The sequence below is a fragment of the Chiroxiphia lanceolata genome, chromosome 1, assembly GCF_009829145.1.
Source record: "Chiroxiphia lanceolata isolate bChiLan1 chromosome 1, bChiLan1.pri, whole genome shotgun sequence".
NCBI classification, from domain to species: domain Eukaryota; kingdom Metazoa; phylum Chordata; class Aves; order Passeriformes; family Pipridae; genus Chiroxiphia; species Chiroxiphia lanceolata.
Genome location: NC_045637.1, coordinates 138,384,787 through 138,400,456, shown reverse-complemented (window position 1 = coordinate 138,400,456; position 15,670 = coordinate 138,384,787). Strand labels below are relative to the sequence as shown.

At 38.2% G+C, this 15,670-nt stretch overlaps 1 protein-coding gene across 1 annotated transcript; it reads left to right on the top strand.

Annotated features, from left to right (window-relative positions):
• Positions 1 to 10: 10 nt before the first annotated feature.
• Positions 11 to 11,143, top strand: ENKUR (enkurin, TRPC channel interacting protein). Its single transcript, XM_032684861.1, has 5 exons — positions 11 to 231; positions 4,263 to 4,408; positions 5,554 to 5,774; positions 7,593 to 7,739; positions 10,749 to 11,143. Exons 1-5 carry the CDS (start codon positions 158 to 160, stop codon positions 10,920 to 10,922), a joined length of 762 nt encoding a protein of 253 aa, XP_032540752.1. The 5' UTR covers positions 11 to 157; the 3' UTR covers positions 10,923 to 11,143.
• Positions 11,144 to 15,670: the final 4,527 nt, after the last annotated feature.

Below are 15,670 nucleotides of genomic sequence, written 5' to 3'. Positions count from 1 at the left end.
CCCGGCAACGGTTTCCCTGGTAACGGACAACAGGCGCCAGCCCGGCCCCGCCCGCAACCTCTCAGAGCCCAGAGCTCCGCAGAGAGGCGGGAGCCCCGTGTCCCGGTCCCTTAGCGAGGCGGGCGCTTCCTCGCGCCTGGGGTCCCGCGGCGGGAGGATGGCGACGCAGAGCGCCCAGGAGGGTGCCTGTGACCCCCCGCCCCGGGCGGAGAAGCCCGTCAAACCCTCCAGGTACGTGGTTGTGACAGAGCCACTTGAGGGCAAGGAGGCTGTTTCTGTCAAGGCGATGCATCTGAAGAGGTATTAAAAAAGACCCCAAACAGACTACTTTTTGAATAGTTATTGCTCCTCCTAAGGCATCACTAGCTAACATCAGAAGGTGCTGGAGCGTGTCCAGAGAAGGGCAGTGAAGCTGGCGAAGGGTCTGGAGCACAAGTCCTATGAGGAGCAGCTGAGGGAGCTGGGGTGTTTATCGTGGAGAAAAGGAGGCTCAGGGCGGACTTTATCACTCTCCACAACTGCCTGAAAGGAGGGTGTAGCCAGGTGGGGGTCGGCCTCTTCTCCCGAATCATGGGTAACAAGTGACAGGATGAGAGGGCATAGGCTTAAGCTGCACCAAGGGAGGTTTAGGTTGAACATTAGGAAGAAATTTTTTTGTGATTAGACATTGGAATGGACTGCCCAGGGAGGTGATGGAGTCACCATCCCTACAGGTGTTTAAGGAAAGACTGGATGTGGCACTTAGTGCCATGGCCTAGTTGACATGGTGGTGTTCAGTCATAGGTTGGACTCAATGATCTCAGAGGTCTTTTCGAACACAGTTGATTCTGTGGTTCTGTGATCTGAGGGTTTACAGCCTGCTCCATGAGCTGATGATTCCGTTTAGTGTCTTCAGTGTCATCTTGTTCACTGATAATTTACAAAGCACTCTTTATGCACAGAGGAATCACGTGATGTCTTTGTTATTTGCACTTACAACAACTTCTCGGTAATTAGCTGAAAAGCTGGCCTTTTTAATTTATTTTTCTCAGTGTCCCACTTCCATACTTTCTGTGTGTCAGGTTGACACTGTTCTTCCTCTGACATTGCTTCTTTTGCTTCTCTTTCTCACCTCTTACCTTAAAAATATAGAAAAGGCCTTTTGCCAATAGTTAAGCAAATGTCTTAAGTTTTTTTGAAGTCCCTATTAACATAAGACAAAACTGTTATACCGTAGTAACAGAGTTATCTGTTGTACCAGGCACCCACCCAACCCACTCCTGTCACTCCCCTCCGCAACTGGAACAGGGGAGTGAAAATATAATGAAGGGTTCATGAGTTGAGATAAGGACCAGGAGAGATCACTCAGCAAATACTGTCAAGGGCAAAACAGACACAAATTCAGCATAGTAACTGAATTTCTTACTAACAAAATCGGAGCAGGATATTTTTCTTCTTCTTCAATATGTTATCACCATTCCTGATTAGCCCAGCCTTGGCGGGTCTGTCCTGGAGCTGGCTGGCATCAGCTCTGCCAGACATGGAAGAAACTTCTCGTAGGTTCTCACAGAAGCTACCTCTGTATCCTGCCTGCTGTCAAAACCTCGCCACGCAAACCCAGTACATACACTGAGCATCTTTAGTAAAAGGTTAATGTAGGTCATAACTCAACAGCTTTAAAATGAGTAGAAGTATCAGTGATACTCATTAGAACAAAGATAGTTATCACTTTTCAGGTAAAAGGATTTAGACTTGTGAGATTCCTAGTTCTTAATCTTCTCCATGTAGAAATAGATTTGTTTGCTTGTTTGCTTCCATTGTGAAATGACATACTTTTGGAGGTAGATACTTTTGACAGACAGAGGAAGGTGAAAGGACAGTATGGCAAAGCACACACACTAAATCCATTCTTGTCCTAATACCATTTGGGAATTTGAATACTCTATGATCATCAGATTCAGTTTAGGCAAAGGGTTTGGATATAATCTGACTGAATCCCCTTCTGATCTCATTAACTTTTGTTGTCACCCCACTTCCTGCCTTGGTTTACAATGTGACAAATATCCAGCTGGTAACAACAGTGTCAAACCTTGTAAAGAGCATAATTTGACCAGTTTAAACTAATGCATACGAAATCTAGTGTTTTGTCGGGTTTTTGTTGCTTTCTTTTCCCAAATGAAATCTTAAATATTTCACTCTCAACTGATGAGTTACTGCTCATGAAATCACAGCAAGCATTCTCATTTTCCCCAATTTTGGTGTCTCAAGGTTACATTTAAGGAAAATGTATAGACTTCTTCTGTCTTCTTATAGATGTATTGTCATTTTTCTCCTTGCCAAATGATGAAGGATTAGATTCTGAAGTCTCCCATAACCATGTTTTCTTCCCTGCAACCCTCTCTGACCCTATGATATTGGTAGGTGACATATTTAGCTACTTGCTTGGCCTGAAAAGTCACTGAAAAGAAACAACTGCCACATCACTTTGTCCGAAATAATGCCTATAGCTGTCTACAAAAGATATCTTTACCTTATGGCAGTATGTAATAAACTCAGTGTCTTCTCATTCATTTTCTCATTCCAAGTCTCTGTGAACCTCACTAGGTCAAACTCCTCATAAAGTCAGTGCCTTTTTCTCCTGTATGCCTACAATGCCACTCCTAGCAAATGGTGAGGAATGTAATTATTTATCAGTTTGATGGGTTTGTGCCTGTCTGTACCTGTTAGCTGTGAATTTAACAGGAAAACTAAATAAAACCTCATTCCTTATTTAGAGGTATTTATGGAATTATGTGTACTCTTATGTACATAATCCTCTTTCTGATTTTGGAGACCAAATCTCCAAAACACAGAACAACTCCACATTTTTAATCAAGTCCTCTAACATGTTCTAGTGTTACGATCATAAGCACAAATACATGCATTGGGCATGCGCAGCTCACACACAGGAGCTTTCATCAGTGTTGCTACTATGATACGTGTTCACTAGCCCAGCGTTTCATGACTTCTTTCTTCTTGCTTTAGTATTTCCATAAAATAGGTTGCACTATATGTAATATATAGAAATATAACTATGTATATAATATAATAATGTATCGTACAGCAATATAACATAATTATATAAAATATATACATATTATATATGTTATATGTAAAATATACGGGGGCGGTGTTTCCTTACCTGAAAATGTGGTATAGGTTTTTTTCATAAACATGTTTTTTTCTGTAAAGGAAGAGCTGATTTTCATCAGCTTTTGTCTACCATAAATTATTATGACATGTTTCCTAAAGATGGACTGATTTTAGAAGGTACAGTGAGGTAGCCTTCACTTCAGGAGCAAGGAGTTCTGCTCCCTCAGGCAAACATCTGTACCAGCTCAGTCCTTCAGATAGAGGCAAGATGTTGCTAATCAGCTAATGATCAGCATTTGGCTTCTTTTGCAGATTTTGATTAAAGCAGAAGTAGCAATGCCATATGCACCATTAGACCAAAACAGCAGTGTGTGCATACCATGTGCATACAGCTTTTCATGTCTGATTTTCACATAAGCTGTTCCAGTGCCAAACCCACCACTGATTACAATTGTTCAGGATAGTAGTTTGGATCTGTGCAATATAAGAAATATACAGTGTGCTGTGCTATTTTGGAGCAGTGATCTATCTGATCTAATCTCTCATAATAGTCTGTAACAGATGGTTCAACAGGAACATTGAGACAGTGATACAGTGGACAGTAATAAGAAAAAAATTTTGATCCAAGACATTCTGTCCAATTCTTAACTGTATTTGACATCTTTTCTCAAGCATAAATCACAGACTCATAGAATCACAGAATATGCTGAATTGGAAGGGACCCATCAGGATCATCAAGTCCAGCTCCTGGCCCTGCACAGGACACCTCAAGAATCACACCATGTGCAACTACTACTCAAAGCAGTTTATTTCCAAAATTTAGGTTTTGTTGAGTTTCAAAATGTCTGTGTTCAGTATTTATATTTGGGAGCCATTTCCCAAAGTGTGATAATATTGACCTTGAAGACACAAAAGCAGAAGGAAGAAGCAAGCTAACTTCAGAACCAGAAAACCCATTTGTCAGTGCAGTACTGGGTTTAGCCTTAGCATGGAGGTTGTGTGAATGATGGCCTTTATTTGGGAGAGAGTACAAAAAAAACCAGCTTAGGCTTTTGCCATGAACTACGGAAAAAATGTATATTCTTTTAAGAAGTATTTTGAATACTTTTTCTGACTCTTAACTTCTTTATGGCTATTTTTTAACCTCTAAGCTTTATATCCAAATTAAGAACATTTGTGAAACATGAAGCAGAGAAAAATAAATCTCAGTGGAAAACTATGGGGCCAGCAAAAGTTGCAGTGCCATCTCCAAATGATTTCCTGCAGAAACATTCAAAGGAACCCAAGCTAGCACCAAGTAAGTGTAGACAGGAAATGCATGCAATGAAATGTATTTTTTAAAATAGAGAGTTAAGCCTGTGTGTCCTACAGTATGAAGTTATGGCAAGCTACTGGATTGTAAAAACAAACCTCAAGAAAGTACTGCTTCATGGGGTCAGTATCAGGAAACCAGCTGTTGTAGGAATGAGCTCTGTCACTTGTGACATTACACTTATTTTCTGTCAAAAAAGAACATGAAATCAGACAGCTTGAATCAAATCATTATCTCTGACAATGACCATGTATTAGAGTTATGTCTAGTGGGAAATATGGTGGGAAATATTGTCTTTCATCGCTCACTGAAAGTGAGACTACTCAGGAGACTACTGAATTTCTGTTGGTGCCTTGGAGAAAGGATTACACTAAAATGGAGAAGTTTCTATATTCTCTGGAAGGTTTGTGAGAAGTTGTTTACAATGGTTGGGGAGCAGCAAGAGCAGGGCTCTTCCCTAAGGAGAGATGAGCCCAACATTGAGGGCAACCACAATGCAGGCTGGGCAAAGACCTCAGGAAGGGGTTGCAGTCCCACCATGCCAGAGGCAGGAAGGCAGGGCAGGGTGGTGAGGAAAGTCTGTCCTGTCAGTGGCCCCATGACCATCAGGGTAACAGGCCAGGTCCCTCCACTGATTCCACATAATTTTCAGGACTAGGACTAGGGGCAGGCATGGCTGAGACAGTTCAGCCAGGCACTGACAGCACAAGGCTGAGCTGAAATGGGGTTCCTGAGCCCAAGGGTGTGGGGTGGCTGCCCCGGGTGAGACTGGATGGGGCCGTTATTACCTAAGGGCCCTGACAACGAGCATCTCTACTAGAAGTAGTTACAATTACATTTGGAAAGAGTCCTGTACTGCTGCAGTTAAGAGGAAATGAGTGACATATTATAAAGAAAACCTATCTGAAACAACATAGTATTTCCTAGGTTATAAAACTTCTGTTAGGCCAAACAAGCATAGTCATTTTCATCACAGTTCATTGAGAGTCAATTCTTTCATTGTAGATATTGTTGGGTTCTACTTTTATGTAATTCTGTACATAGTTATTTTATTTTGAAAAATGTAATAACATTAAGTTGCAAAGTTCCTCATGGTTATTGCTGAGAACGTTTACATGCTCTATTGACAGGAAAAAAAGAACAGGATGGTAAGAAATTGCCTGCATTATCAGTGCCACGGAGGACATATCGCCCAGTTATTAGGATTAAAAAGAATTTTATAAATAGAAATGCACTTGCTGTTATCAGAGGGGTACCTAAAAAGCCTCGACATTTTTGTGTTGATTCAAGACAGGGAGATAAATATCTCCTTGAACCTTCAGGACTTGTACCAAAATACATTAAGAAAAAGGTAAGTTTTATTAAGTTATAGTGGAAATACTATTAGCAATGCATATTTTAGGTTCACTATTCCATTCTCCTGTGAAATGTTTATGGTTCTTTTTGAGATGTTTAGATCCACTGCTGTTTGTGGTGGACCTTTTAAATTCATCAAGAACAAGTCACTGACACTAGAATTGTGCCTTGCCTTTGCTCTGCATTCATTTGCTTATGGTGTCAGCCAAAAAAAATGGCAGAATGATGGTGCTAAAGCAATAGCATATGTGTGCATTGGGAACCTGGGGAGTATCTAATGGGGAAACAAGTGGAATTCTGTGATGAATGACTGTTGGCTCTTCAGGAAAGACAGGCAGGGAAGAAGAGGGGAAGGTTGCTCTTTGACTGAAGAAGCTGTTCAAATATATGGAGCTCTTCTATGGAATTGTCAATAGGCTGGTTGAGCTCATGGGTCAGGATCAGAGGAAAGGCCAGAGAGTGTTAGAAGCGTATCTGTTATGGAACACCTAATAAGGTTAGGAACTGGATGAAATCCCTTTAAGCAACTTGAGGAAATCTTTAGATCACAGTGCAGCTCATGGAAGACTTTATGTTCCTTGATACCTGCTGAAAGGACAAGACAGTGGGATGAAAGAAATCCAGAAAGGTTCCTGTAGCATGTCAGCAACAGCTTTCTAACACAAATGGTGGATGAGCCAACCAGTGGTTATGCTCATCTGGTTCTGCCACTTACAAATGAGAAAAATTGGTCAGGGGTATGATAATCAGTTATAGTCTGGGTTGCACAGGCCATGTAGTAGTTCAAGGCCCCTTCCTCCTGAGGGAGCTGGTAGTGTACAGACCCTGTACTTCAGGAGAGCAAATAGCAAACACCAGTCCTATTCAAGGGACTGGTAAGTTGGACCCCATGTGAGACAGCTCTGGAAAGCAAAGAAGCTTGAAGAGAGCTGACATGCCTTTAAGGACAACCTCCTCCAAGCACAGGAACAGTCCATTCTGCTACTCAGAAAACAAGATATATCAAGAGTCTGGCTTATCTAAACAGGTAACTCATGACAGAGAATTATGCAAAAAGAGATAACGTATGACATAGCTCCTGACATAAAAGATGCAAAAAAGGACCTGAAGTTCTTGCAGTACCTTTGCATGGCTAAATATATATATAAACAATGCTAATCGTGGTGCTACCCAATACTAAAAGATTTGTGAATCACTTAGCATTTAGTCGTAGTTTCATTTTACAAAAGTTAAGGCAAAATAGATGTGTTTCCCCAAGACCATCTGGGATATTCGGAAGGTATTTTTTCCTCACAGAAACAATTCTGTCACATCCAGTATGGGATAGTTTATCCTTCTTAACTAGTCCAATTTTTGTGTATGTGTGAACACTATTCTCTCTCTTCTGTGGCATGCAAAATTCAACAAAAATTAGGATACAGGAAGAACTTTTCAAAGAAAGTCTCTTAAGGAACGTGTTTCCAATCGTGGAATCTGACACCATATAAAAATGTAAAATAGCTTACTGTCATTAACAGATTTCAAAATCCTCACTCAACCATCAGTTCTTATGAACAGACGTTTTAGCTTCTTTTCTGTTGTCTGCCAAGGTTGTAAAAAGAAATTGAAGGGAATTGTTTATACATTTTACTCAGGCTGCAAAGACAATCATGTTTGATACTTTTAAGAACACAGTGATTTAAGATTTTAGTGCTCAGCAGCACAAATTGTCATTTCAAGCTATTTTTGCAAATGTAATATACTATGGATGACAGGTATCTCTTTGTTTCCTTCTTAAAAGCACATATAAGGAACTTCTTCCTTACCCTTATAGGATTATGGTGTTACACCAAAATACGTAACACAGAGAAATGAAGAAATTAAGAGAGAGGAGGAAGAATATGAGGCCAGTGTTGTGGAGCAGCTCAAGAAGAGAGCCTTGAAACAGCTATCTGATGAAGAAAAGACAAGTCTTCTGCAGGTGCATATTTTGATTTAGTGTAATTAGTAATATGTACAAAAGATTACATAAGGTAGTGTAAGTCCATAAAAATAATAAAAGTATACTGGAATTTTTTTAACTGAGACAGATGAATTAGCTACTTTTTCACTAGATGGAGCTGTAGAACAGTTGTAAAAAACTGAAAGGAGCTGATCTAGCTGCAATTTTAATCCAGTTTTCAATTCTGTTTGATTCCTATGCCCCTTAATGACTTGGAATTTCAGTGAAACTTCAAAGTGCATAAAATAACCTATATGGATTTAGTGAGAGTTAATCGTGGAAAAACACATTTCTTTTCCCAGCACAGAATATTGCCCCTTTTATTGGCAGTTTCTATCTTGACATTGTGACCTTACTGACTAAAACATAAGGTCATGCTTTAAAATGTGGCAAAAAAAAAAGAAAACAGAATTAAGTTGCAATATAGTCGTAGAACAATGACAGAAAAATCTGTATTTTTGTCAAGCTGTTTTGGATACTGTCTTTCATACAGTTTTGATTGAACAAGATTTTCTAAAGAGAAGGAATACCATGAAAGAAATAGAGTGTAAAAGAGACATTTTAAAAGTATATCCCACCCTTGAACTGGAATTTTTGCTGACCACTTTTTAGCCAAATTTCCTATGAAAATGAAACCTACATTACTGTGATATCTGTTTATCAGTCTGTCCCTTAATAACTTGCTCTTAGCATCCACCTGAAACAAATTAGTAGATGGATGGACAGCTTCAAGATGCTGAATTCCCACAAGAAAAAAAATCCAGCAGAATATCTAAAGAGAAAACAGTGTCTAACTCCCTTGCAAAGATGAACTGGTTAATTGGCAAAGTCTGAATTGACCAGCACAATGGTGTCTCTTGCTTGTACAGCAAGCAGTAGAAGCTGGGAAGGAGTATGGAAGAGAGGTGAGGGTATTGCACTAAGAACAATAAAAAACAGAACAGCAAGGGTGAAGATTTAGATATTTTTATGTTGGGAAAGGCATGGGATAAGCTCATAGTCCAACAAGTTAACTATGCAACAAAAATATGTGCAAAAAAGCATGTGAGTTCAGCTGCTCACAGTTCTGCATTTAGTTTGATTAAAATTATGCTCTATATTTTTAAAACACAGTAATGCACTAAAATATTTTTTAATTTAAAAGTTTTTAGACTGCTTTTATTAACTCAGTATTTTGTACTTTTTTTTTTCCAAAACATTTGCTTTTTCATGGGCTTACTTATACTGTTATATTGTCAGGAGGAATTAGTATCCCCAGGGTATGTGGCTTCTACCCAGTGCTCAGCTGTAGACATATGGGAATTCCTGTCTTTTAAAATAATTGACATTGCTAGTGAACACATGTGCACTATCTGATTTGAAAGAATACGTGGCAATAGATGCCTGAGACCAAAGTCAAGCCTCGTCACCTTAAAATAACAAAGGGAAATAATTTGTGCCAACATTTTTTGAACTCTCCATTATGCTTACTTTGGTTGGGATTTTATGAGAATAAAAGAGAATATTGATAAATGCAGTACATATTTTTCACTGATCCAGCATGTATTAGAATTTTATATAGAGAGAGCTGGATATTCAGTTTGTGATCTAGCCCATAGCAATAGTGGTCAGCATATTACATTGCTGTTGGAGTCGCTGTGAAGGAGATTTTTATAGAGAGAGTCTTGATCTGCTTTTGATCTCTCCACTTTGTAGGGATAGAGCAAACTGTGATGAGTGCATGCTCTAATATTTTAAAATTCACTTTTTTTTTTCAGTGATTTCCAAACTAGTTTTTACTAATGTACACAAGCCACGAATCACTCTTCTATGAAAGTTTTTTGTAAAGATGATACTTATTTATGTAGATATTTTTATATGAAGATTGTTGGAATAACTTTTATGAACACTTAGATTCTTAATTTGAATATGCAAAAAGCATGAATTTCTATGCAATAAATACACTGGTTTGAATCTGTAAACTATTTGCTCATATTAAGAATTATGCTTTTCTTAGTGTTGGCAGAGAGAGTTCATATTTTTCCGTTAAATCAATTCCTACAGTTGACAAAATCAGACAAGCTTTTAAGCACAAGAGCCCTTGAGTTCTGAAATAGAAACAACAATCTTCAAAACTAAATCTATACTAAGAATAAACTCTCTAAATTTAACTTCAGGATCTTCATCAATTAGCCAGTCAGTGAGAAAAACTGCTTAATAATAATAGAAGACATGAGGCTGGAAATCATAATGTGCCATACAATAAGTGTGCTGGCTGAATCCAGTTTTAATTATGGAAGAGAGTTGAAAACTTTAGTTCCCAAGAGAGTAACTTCAGTTCTTTATTTTTGAAGATACTTTGTGTTATCCTTTAAGGTGACAGAACTGAGAACCAAATACATTTTGAAGTGTTTTCTCATTGACAGCTATACTGTGTTATTTACTGATTGCTGTCTCAGTTGCTTGTTAGGTGTGATTATTAAGTTCACCCATATAGTTTTCCTGAGGACATTTGATGTACTGAATAAACTCTGCTAAATCCTCATGTATGCGTGGATGGGATGTGCAGATTTTGATTATACTTTTGAGGAGAGAAAGTAAGAGCAGTTGTTGCAGTAATTGTGAGGATGTAAAGACAAGATTTAAATTTTATTTTTCCTACCACAGTCTGGTTCCATTCAGCGTATATTGCTGGGTAAAAGTTTGTCTCTGGTGTTGAATTAACAGGTTTATGAGTAAATTTTGGATTATAGCATTTTAATTTATTTTTAGGCAGGGTTTTAGTCTCAGGGTTTTATATATGGAGGATACAGTTTGCTTTATCTAGTAAGGTAATTCTTGGCACAGCAGCATTCAAAAAAGGTAGCACATTATTCATATACTTATCTGTTATTCTTACATTGCAGTGACACCAAATGCAATATTAATAAAAAGGTCAAGTCATTTATGTATATATTGTTCTTACTTTAAGTTTTTCTCATATATTTCCTTTTCGTGTAATGGCACCAGGGGCTGAAAAAGAACTGGGAGGAAACAAATCGTGAATTTCAGTGTCTTCCAGTACTAACAGACACCAGGTACAAGAAGATGCATAAAGCAAAGGTGGAAATGAAGTTGAAACAATTGGAGCATGACATAGAAGCACTCGAGAAGCACAAATGGGTCTACATTGCAAATGAGTAAGGACTGTTGTTCAGATATTGCCTCTTTCCTCCTTGTTTTCTATCCCTACATCTCCAAGAAGCGCCTCCCTAAATTCTCAGAGGAAACTGTTACCATCAGTTATTCAGAAGCTAATATTCAACTAATATAAGCATGTAGCTTCTTTAAAAAGTTGTTACATATAGCTGTCATCTGTACAATTCACAAAATGTTTGGAAATAAAATTCTTAACTAAACTCTGAGTGTAAATCGTGAATTTGTTATTCTTTGTAATTTTTACTAGCTGCTAAGATTTCTATAAACATAATACAGAAAACATGTAAAACCTGTTTCATATGTTTGGAGCACATCTTTCCTTGCATAGCCAAAACAAAGGGAAATAATTGGCTGCTGAAGACAGCTTGGTAAATATAACTTCAGGATGGGATTGCTTCTGGACTACATATTAAAGAGCTGTTGTGCTTTACTTAAAAGCTTGAGTGATTGTATTTCTAAGCAGCTTGGCTTCTGTAAAATATTTTGTGTACTCATTTTTTGTTACCAAAACCAATTTTTAATGTGGAAGCCTGTAATAACATAGACTTCACACAATACAGATACCACATGTAGCTTGCTGTGTGTTTTTATGAGTAAAGAATTCTGTAATACTGTAGTAAATCTAAAACTAAATTAGAAAAATGTGTTTTGATTGAAATTATATGTGTGCTGTTAGAAGGAAAGCAATATACTAGCATCGGAGTCAAGACTTAGGCAGAAATTATATCAGCACACTACTGCAATTGTTTGCATAGAAGGAAAAAATGTTTTTCTTTCCTATTGCTTAACCTTTTCTTCATAGAATCGTAGGTATTGTTTGGGTTAGAAAAGACCTTTTAAGCCTTTCAGCCTTTTCTGTATGGTATCAATCACTACACCAGCAGCTGTTGTGACATCATAATATCTGACATCAGCAGAGGATGAAGTAAAAAATCTGAAATTAACTATGAAAAGCCAGATTTTCACGTACATTAAATTCCTTTCCTAAATTTGTGAGGGAATGGCTTTGAAGACTTCACAGTGATTCTAGGCTCTATTTCTTGTGCATTTTATACCTCTCTATGATGTGTACTAGGAATGTGTGGGTGATTAGAAATATGTATTTTGTTCTCTGTAACTTATTGTTAAGAAATCATGTTCATTTTCAAAGGATATAAGCTGGAAGAAAGCTGCAGATTTGTAAAATATTAATTTAATTTACTTTTTACTCAAAAGAATGACTTGCACTGTATATTTTAACAAAACCACACCAATTATTAGCACTTAATAACATGACACATTATCTCCTAGTGAAGATGCTGTTCTTAAGAAATGCAATACAATCAAACAAGGCTGTTTCTTCTGGCTTAAAATATAAAACAGGATTTGACTCCAAAACAGCAGGCATTCCCATTGCCTCCTTCTCAGCTTTTAGTCACTCAGAGACTATTCGCCTGAATTAGGTTAGGATGTGGATTTGGTTCTTCCATTTATTACCAGTGCTAACTTTATGGAAATGCAAAGTAGGTGGTGTCCTATCCTAAAATTTGGGACAAGCAGCTAGGCCACACTTGGAAACATGCATCATTCACCAGTAATAATGACTTCTTTTTGAAATTGTCAGAAGAATATTAATATATTATTGGGAAGTTAGGAAGTGAGTGGGCAGAGATGCAAAAAGTGTTCCTGCTTAACAGGAGAGGGAGAGACTAAAGCCAGTGTCCTTCTGTAGCTGAGTGGGCTGTTACCAGTGTCTTTCAACAGTACTGTGGGCTTTTTTTTCATAAGCCTCATATAGTTCTTTGCAGGTAACTCTGCTGCACACGAGATGTTCCCCTCTTGAGACGTGAATAGCTTCTGTCACCCTATGGAGAGGCTATAACTCCTTTTGATGTGTATTCCATATGACCTTCCAGCACTTCTGATTATGGACAAAAATATATTATAATGAAAACCATTGAAAATACACACAGAAGGACAACATCCTTACCCTCTGGCTCCCTCTGGGAAGTTTGATAAAATAAATTCGCAGAATCCAAATAATGTAACTCTGTATTTATATGTTAAGGAAATGCCAATAACTGAAAGTGTGATGTTCATGAATCAACTGGTATGTATCATTGGTATAACAAAACGAAGAAGGTGAATAAACTCAGTTCTTCTGATAGAATTGTTCCTTCATAAAAGCTATTAAATATTAACAGAAACAAGTCTGTCCACAGCCTAAGAAGTAGCATTACCAGTTGGAACGTTCTCTAAATTCAGTAGTTAATTACTGATAATCAGTGAAGTAATGAGAAGAAATGCTTCTAGTCCTTCATAATTATCAAATTGGTAATTTTAAATTGTCTATCTTAGATTGGGTAATCATCAAAAAACATACAAAACAAGGCATGAATGCTCTGTTGGTCAGTAAGAGTTACATTGCCACAAACTGAAAATATTTCCTGTTGGAAGTTGTGCTTGACAAAATTGTGTATCTAATTTCTAAAAATAGAAACATGAAATTATGATAAATATCTCACTGGCTGTTCTTGAGAATGAAACTATTTATATTCAGGAAGGAAGGGATCAGATATGGCATTGTCACAAACAGAGGGAGTTCCTGATTGTATGGCTTCGATAGAGCGGCCTCAAGCAAGCATCAGCTCTGGCAGGAGCATATGGGCTCCATGTGGCTGGTCTCAAGGCATGGTGGCTTCTTGGGCTCTGCATGCATTCCTGGGGACTAAGTCTGGGACAGTTCCTCAAAATCTTCCTTTCAGAGGGATAACCTCATTCCCCTCGTAAAACAGAAAGGACAAAATTCTGCGGGGAAAAAAATAATATGGGAGAAATGCCTCACTGAATTCATTTTCCTTCGTCTCTGTAGGTGGGTTTTATTGTAGGAGGGCACGTTCTGGCCCTTTGTACACTTTGTGGAAAACTGGTACCACAAACTGCTGCTGTGATTTCTCTGCCACAAAGCTAAAAATCTAGGCCTTTCACTGGCATACATTTTAGGGAAAATGTCATATCTAACAATTTCAGCCCTAATGAAGGTAGGCATCTTTCAGATAAAAAAATTTCACATATATGCAGATTAATGATAGTCCTAGATAAATGCTAGCCCTAGTAAATACTTTCATCCTTGGCTTTAGGATGCTTATAATATAAATAATATAATTACAGGAGATACAGGTGGCAAACCCTGTTATTAAGGTTGTCTGACACTTCCCATAGTTGAGGAAGGCAGCTGCTGACCCCTGCAGCTGATTGGCGTTGTCCACCCCAGTACAGGTGTATTGAGCCTGACCAAGGAGGAGCAGCCATTTCTGCCATGAAGGGACATTGGACGTGGTGATGAATACTTGACCATTGAATGCCTAAATTGTATTTTTTTTCATTCTGTGTCAGTCTTCCTCCAGCTCCTTTTTGTCATGCAAAGTTATGTAAATAAAATGTGAGTAAATTCAGGGGTTTTACCCTCCAGGCTAAGCAGTGGCATTATGGTATAAATGCAAGGTGAGTTCTTTCTTGTTTGTGTTTTCTTATTTACTGTTTAAAGGGTGGTGATGTACATGTGACTGGCATTTCACTAAGTTATGGAAACCAATTTTTTTCTAGACTGTACCTCCAACAAATGGTTGTAGACAAGCAGACATAGCCAAATAGCAGGCTATGTGCGTGTCAGCTGGACTTGTTGATGCTGCTACAAGAATGAACTTCTCTTCAGTCACAGTACTAGCCCGTGGTGTTAATTCATTATTCCATGCCTGCCTCCACATTGACTCCACAGCACGGAGAAATTCACACAAGCATGCAAACACTGGAATAATTTCGTCTTCAAATCTTTCCTCAAATGTCCTTTGCAATATTTCCCACCAAAAATTTAACAACAGCTAAACTGCTGGTGAGCTGAGATTAGGTTTTATCTCACTGACCTGTGCAGTTTCCTTGAACTCCCCTGGCACTGTAGTCCTTTCTTTCTTGTCTTAGGCTTAGACTGTAAGTTATCTGTCATGTGGATCATCTCTTTCTCTCTTTGCTTAGTGTCTGACACAATAATATTTGTAAGTAGAGCTCCTGTGTGCTTATAATAATAGTAGTAATAAATATGATCATCTGGGGATGAATTAAGACCATGAAACAAAGGCAACAGATTCAAGTTGTTTACTAAAAGGATCTGTTTTCCAAGAACCCTCATCTCATTTGTTTCAGCAACTGGAAAGTAGGAGCTGAAGGAAGAGAAATGAGATTTAAAGCACTTAACTTATTCCCTGGAGCAATATGATTTATTCATGTCTTTGTCACAGAATGTTTTTGAAATGCAATGGTAAATGACATACCTGGCTTTTTCACTGGTAACCATTAATACTGCATTTCTCATTTTTGGGGTTCCTGACTTCTGCAATTTGAGCCCATCTGTTTTAAATACAGGATATGTGTGACTAAAATTAGAAGTATGCTTTAAGCCAAGACAGCACTATGTAGGAGTTTGAATGCTGTTGGTTACTGAGAATTATTGAAATTAATGTTTAATTTACTCTTGCTAGGTGAAAGCCCCCATATGGAAAATTCAGGTGACTCAATCCTCTAACTCCCAGAGCTGCTGTAAAGATGGACAAGTACTTCTAGAACTGTTTCCATATTGCTTTGAGGTCCATATTAAAGCTGAGGAAGCAATGTAGTAATTCTCTCTTTGAAGGAAGAAACTTCAGTAGTGTTCAATGTGTGGCCCCAAGCACTGCACAAGGGAGAAACAACCACATTTG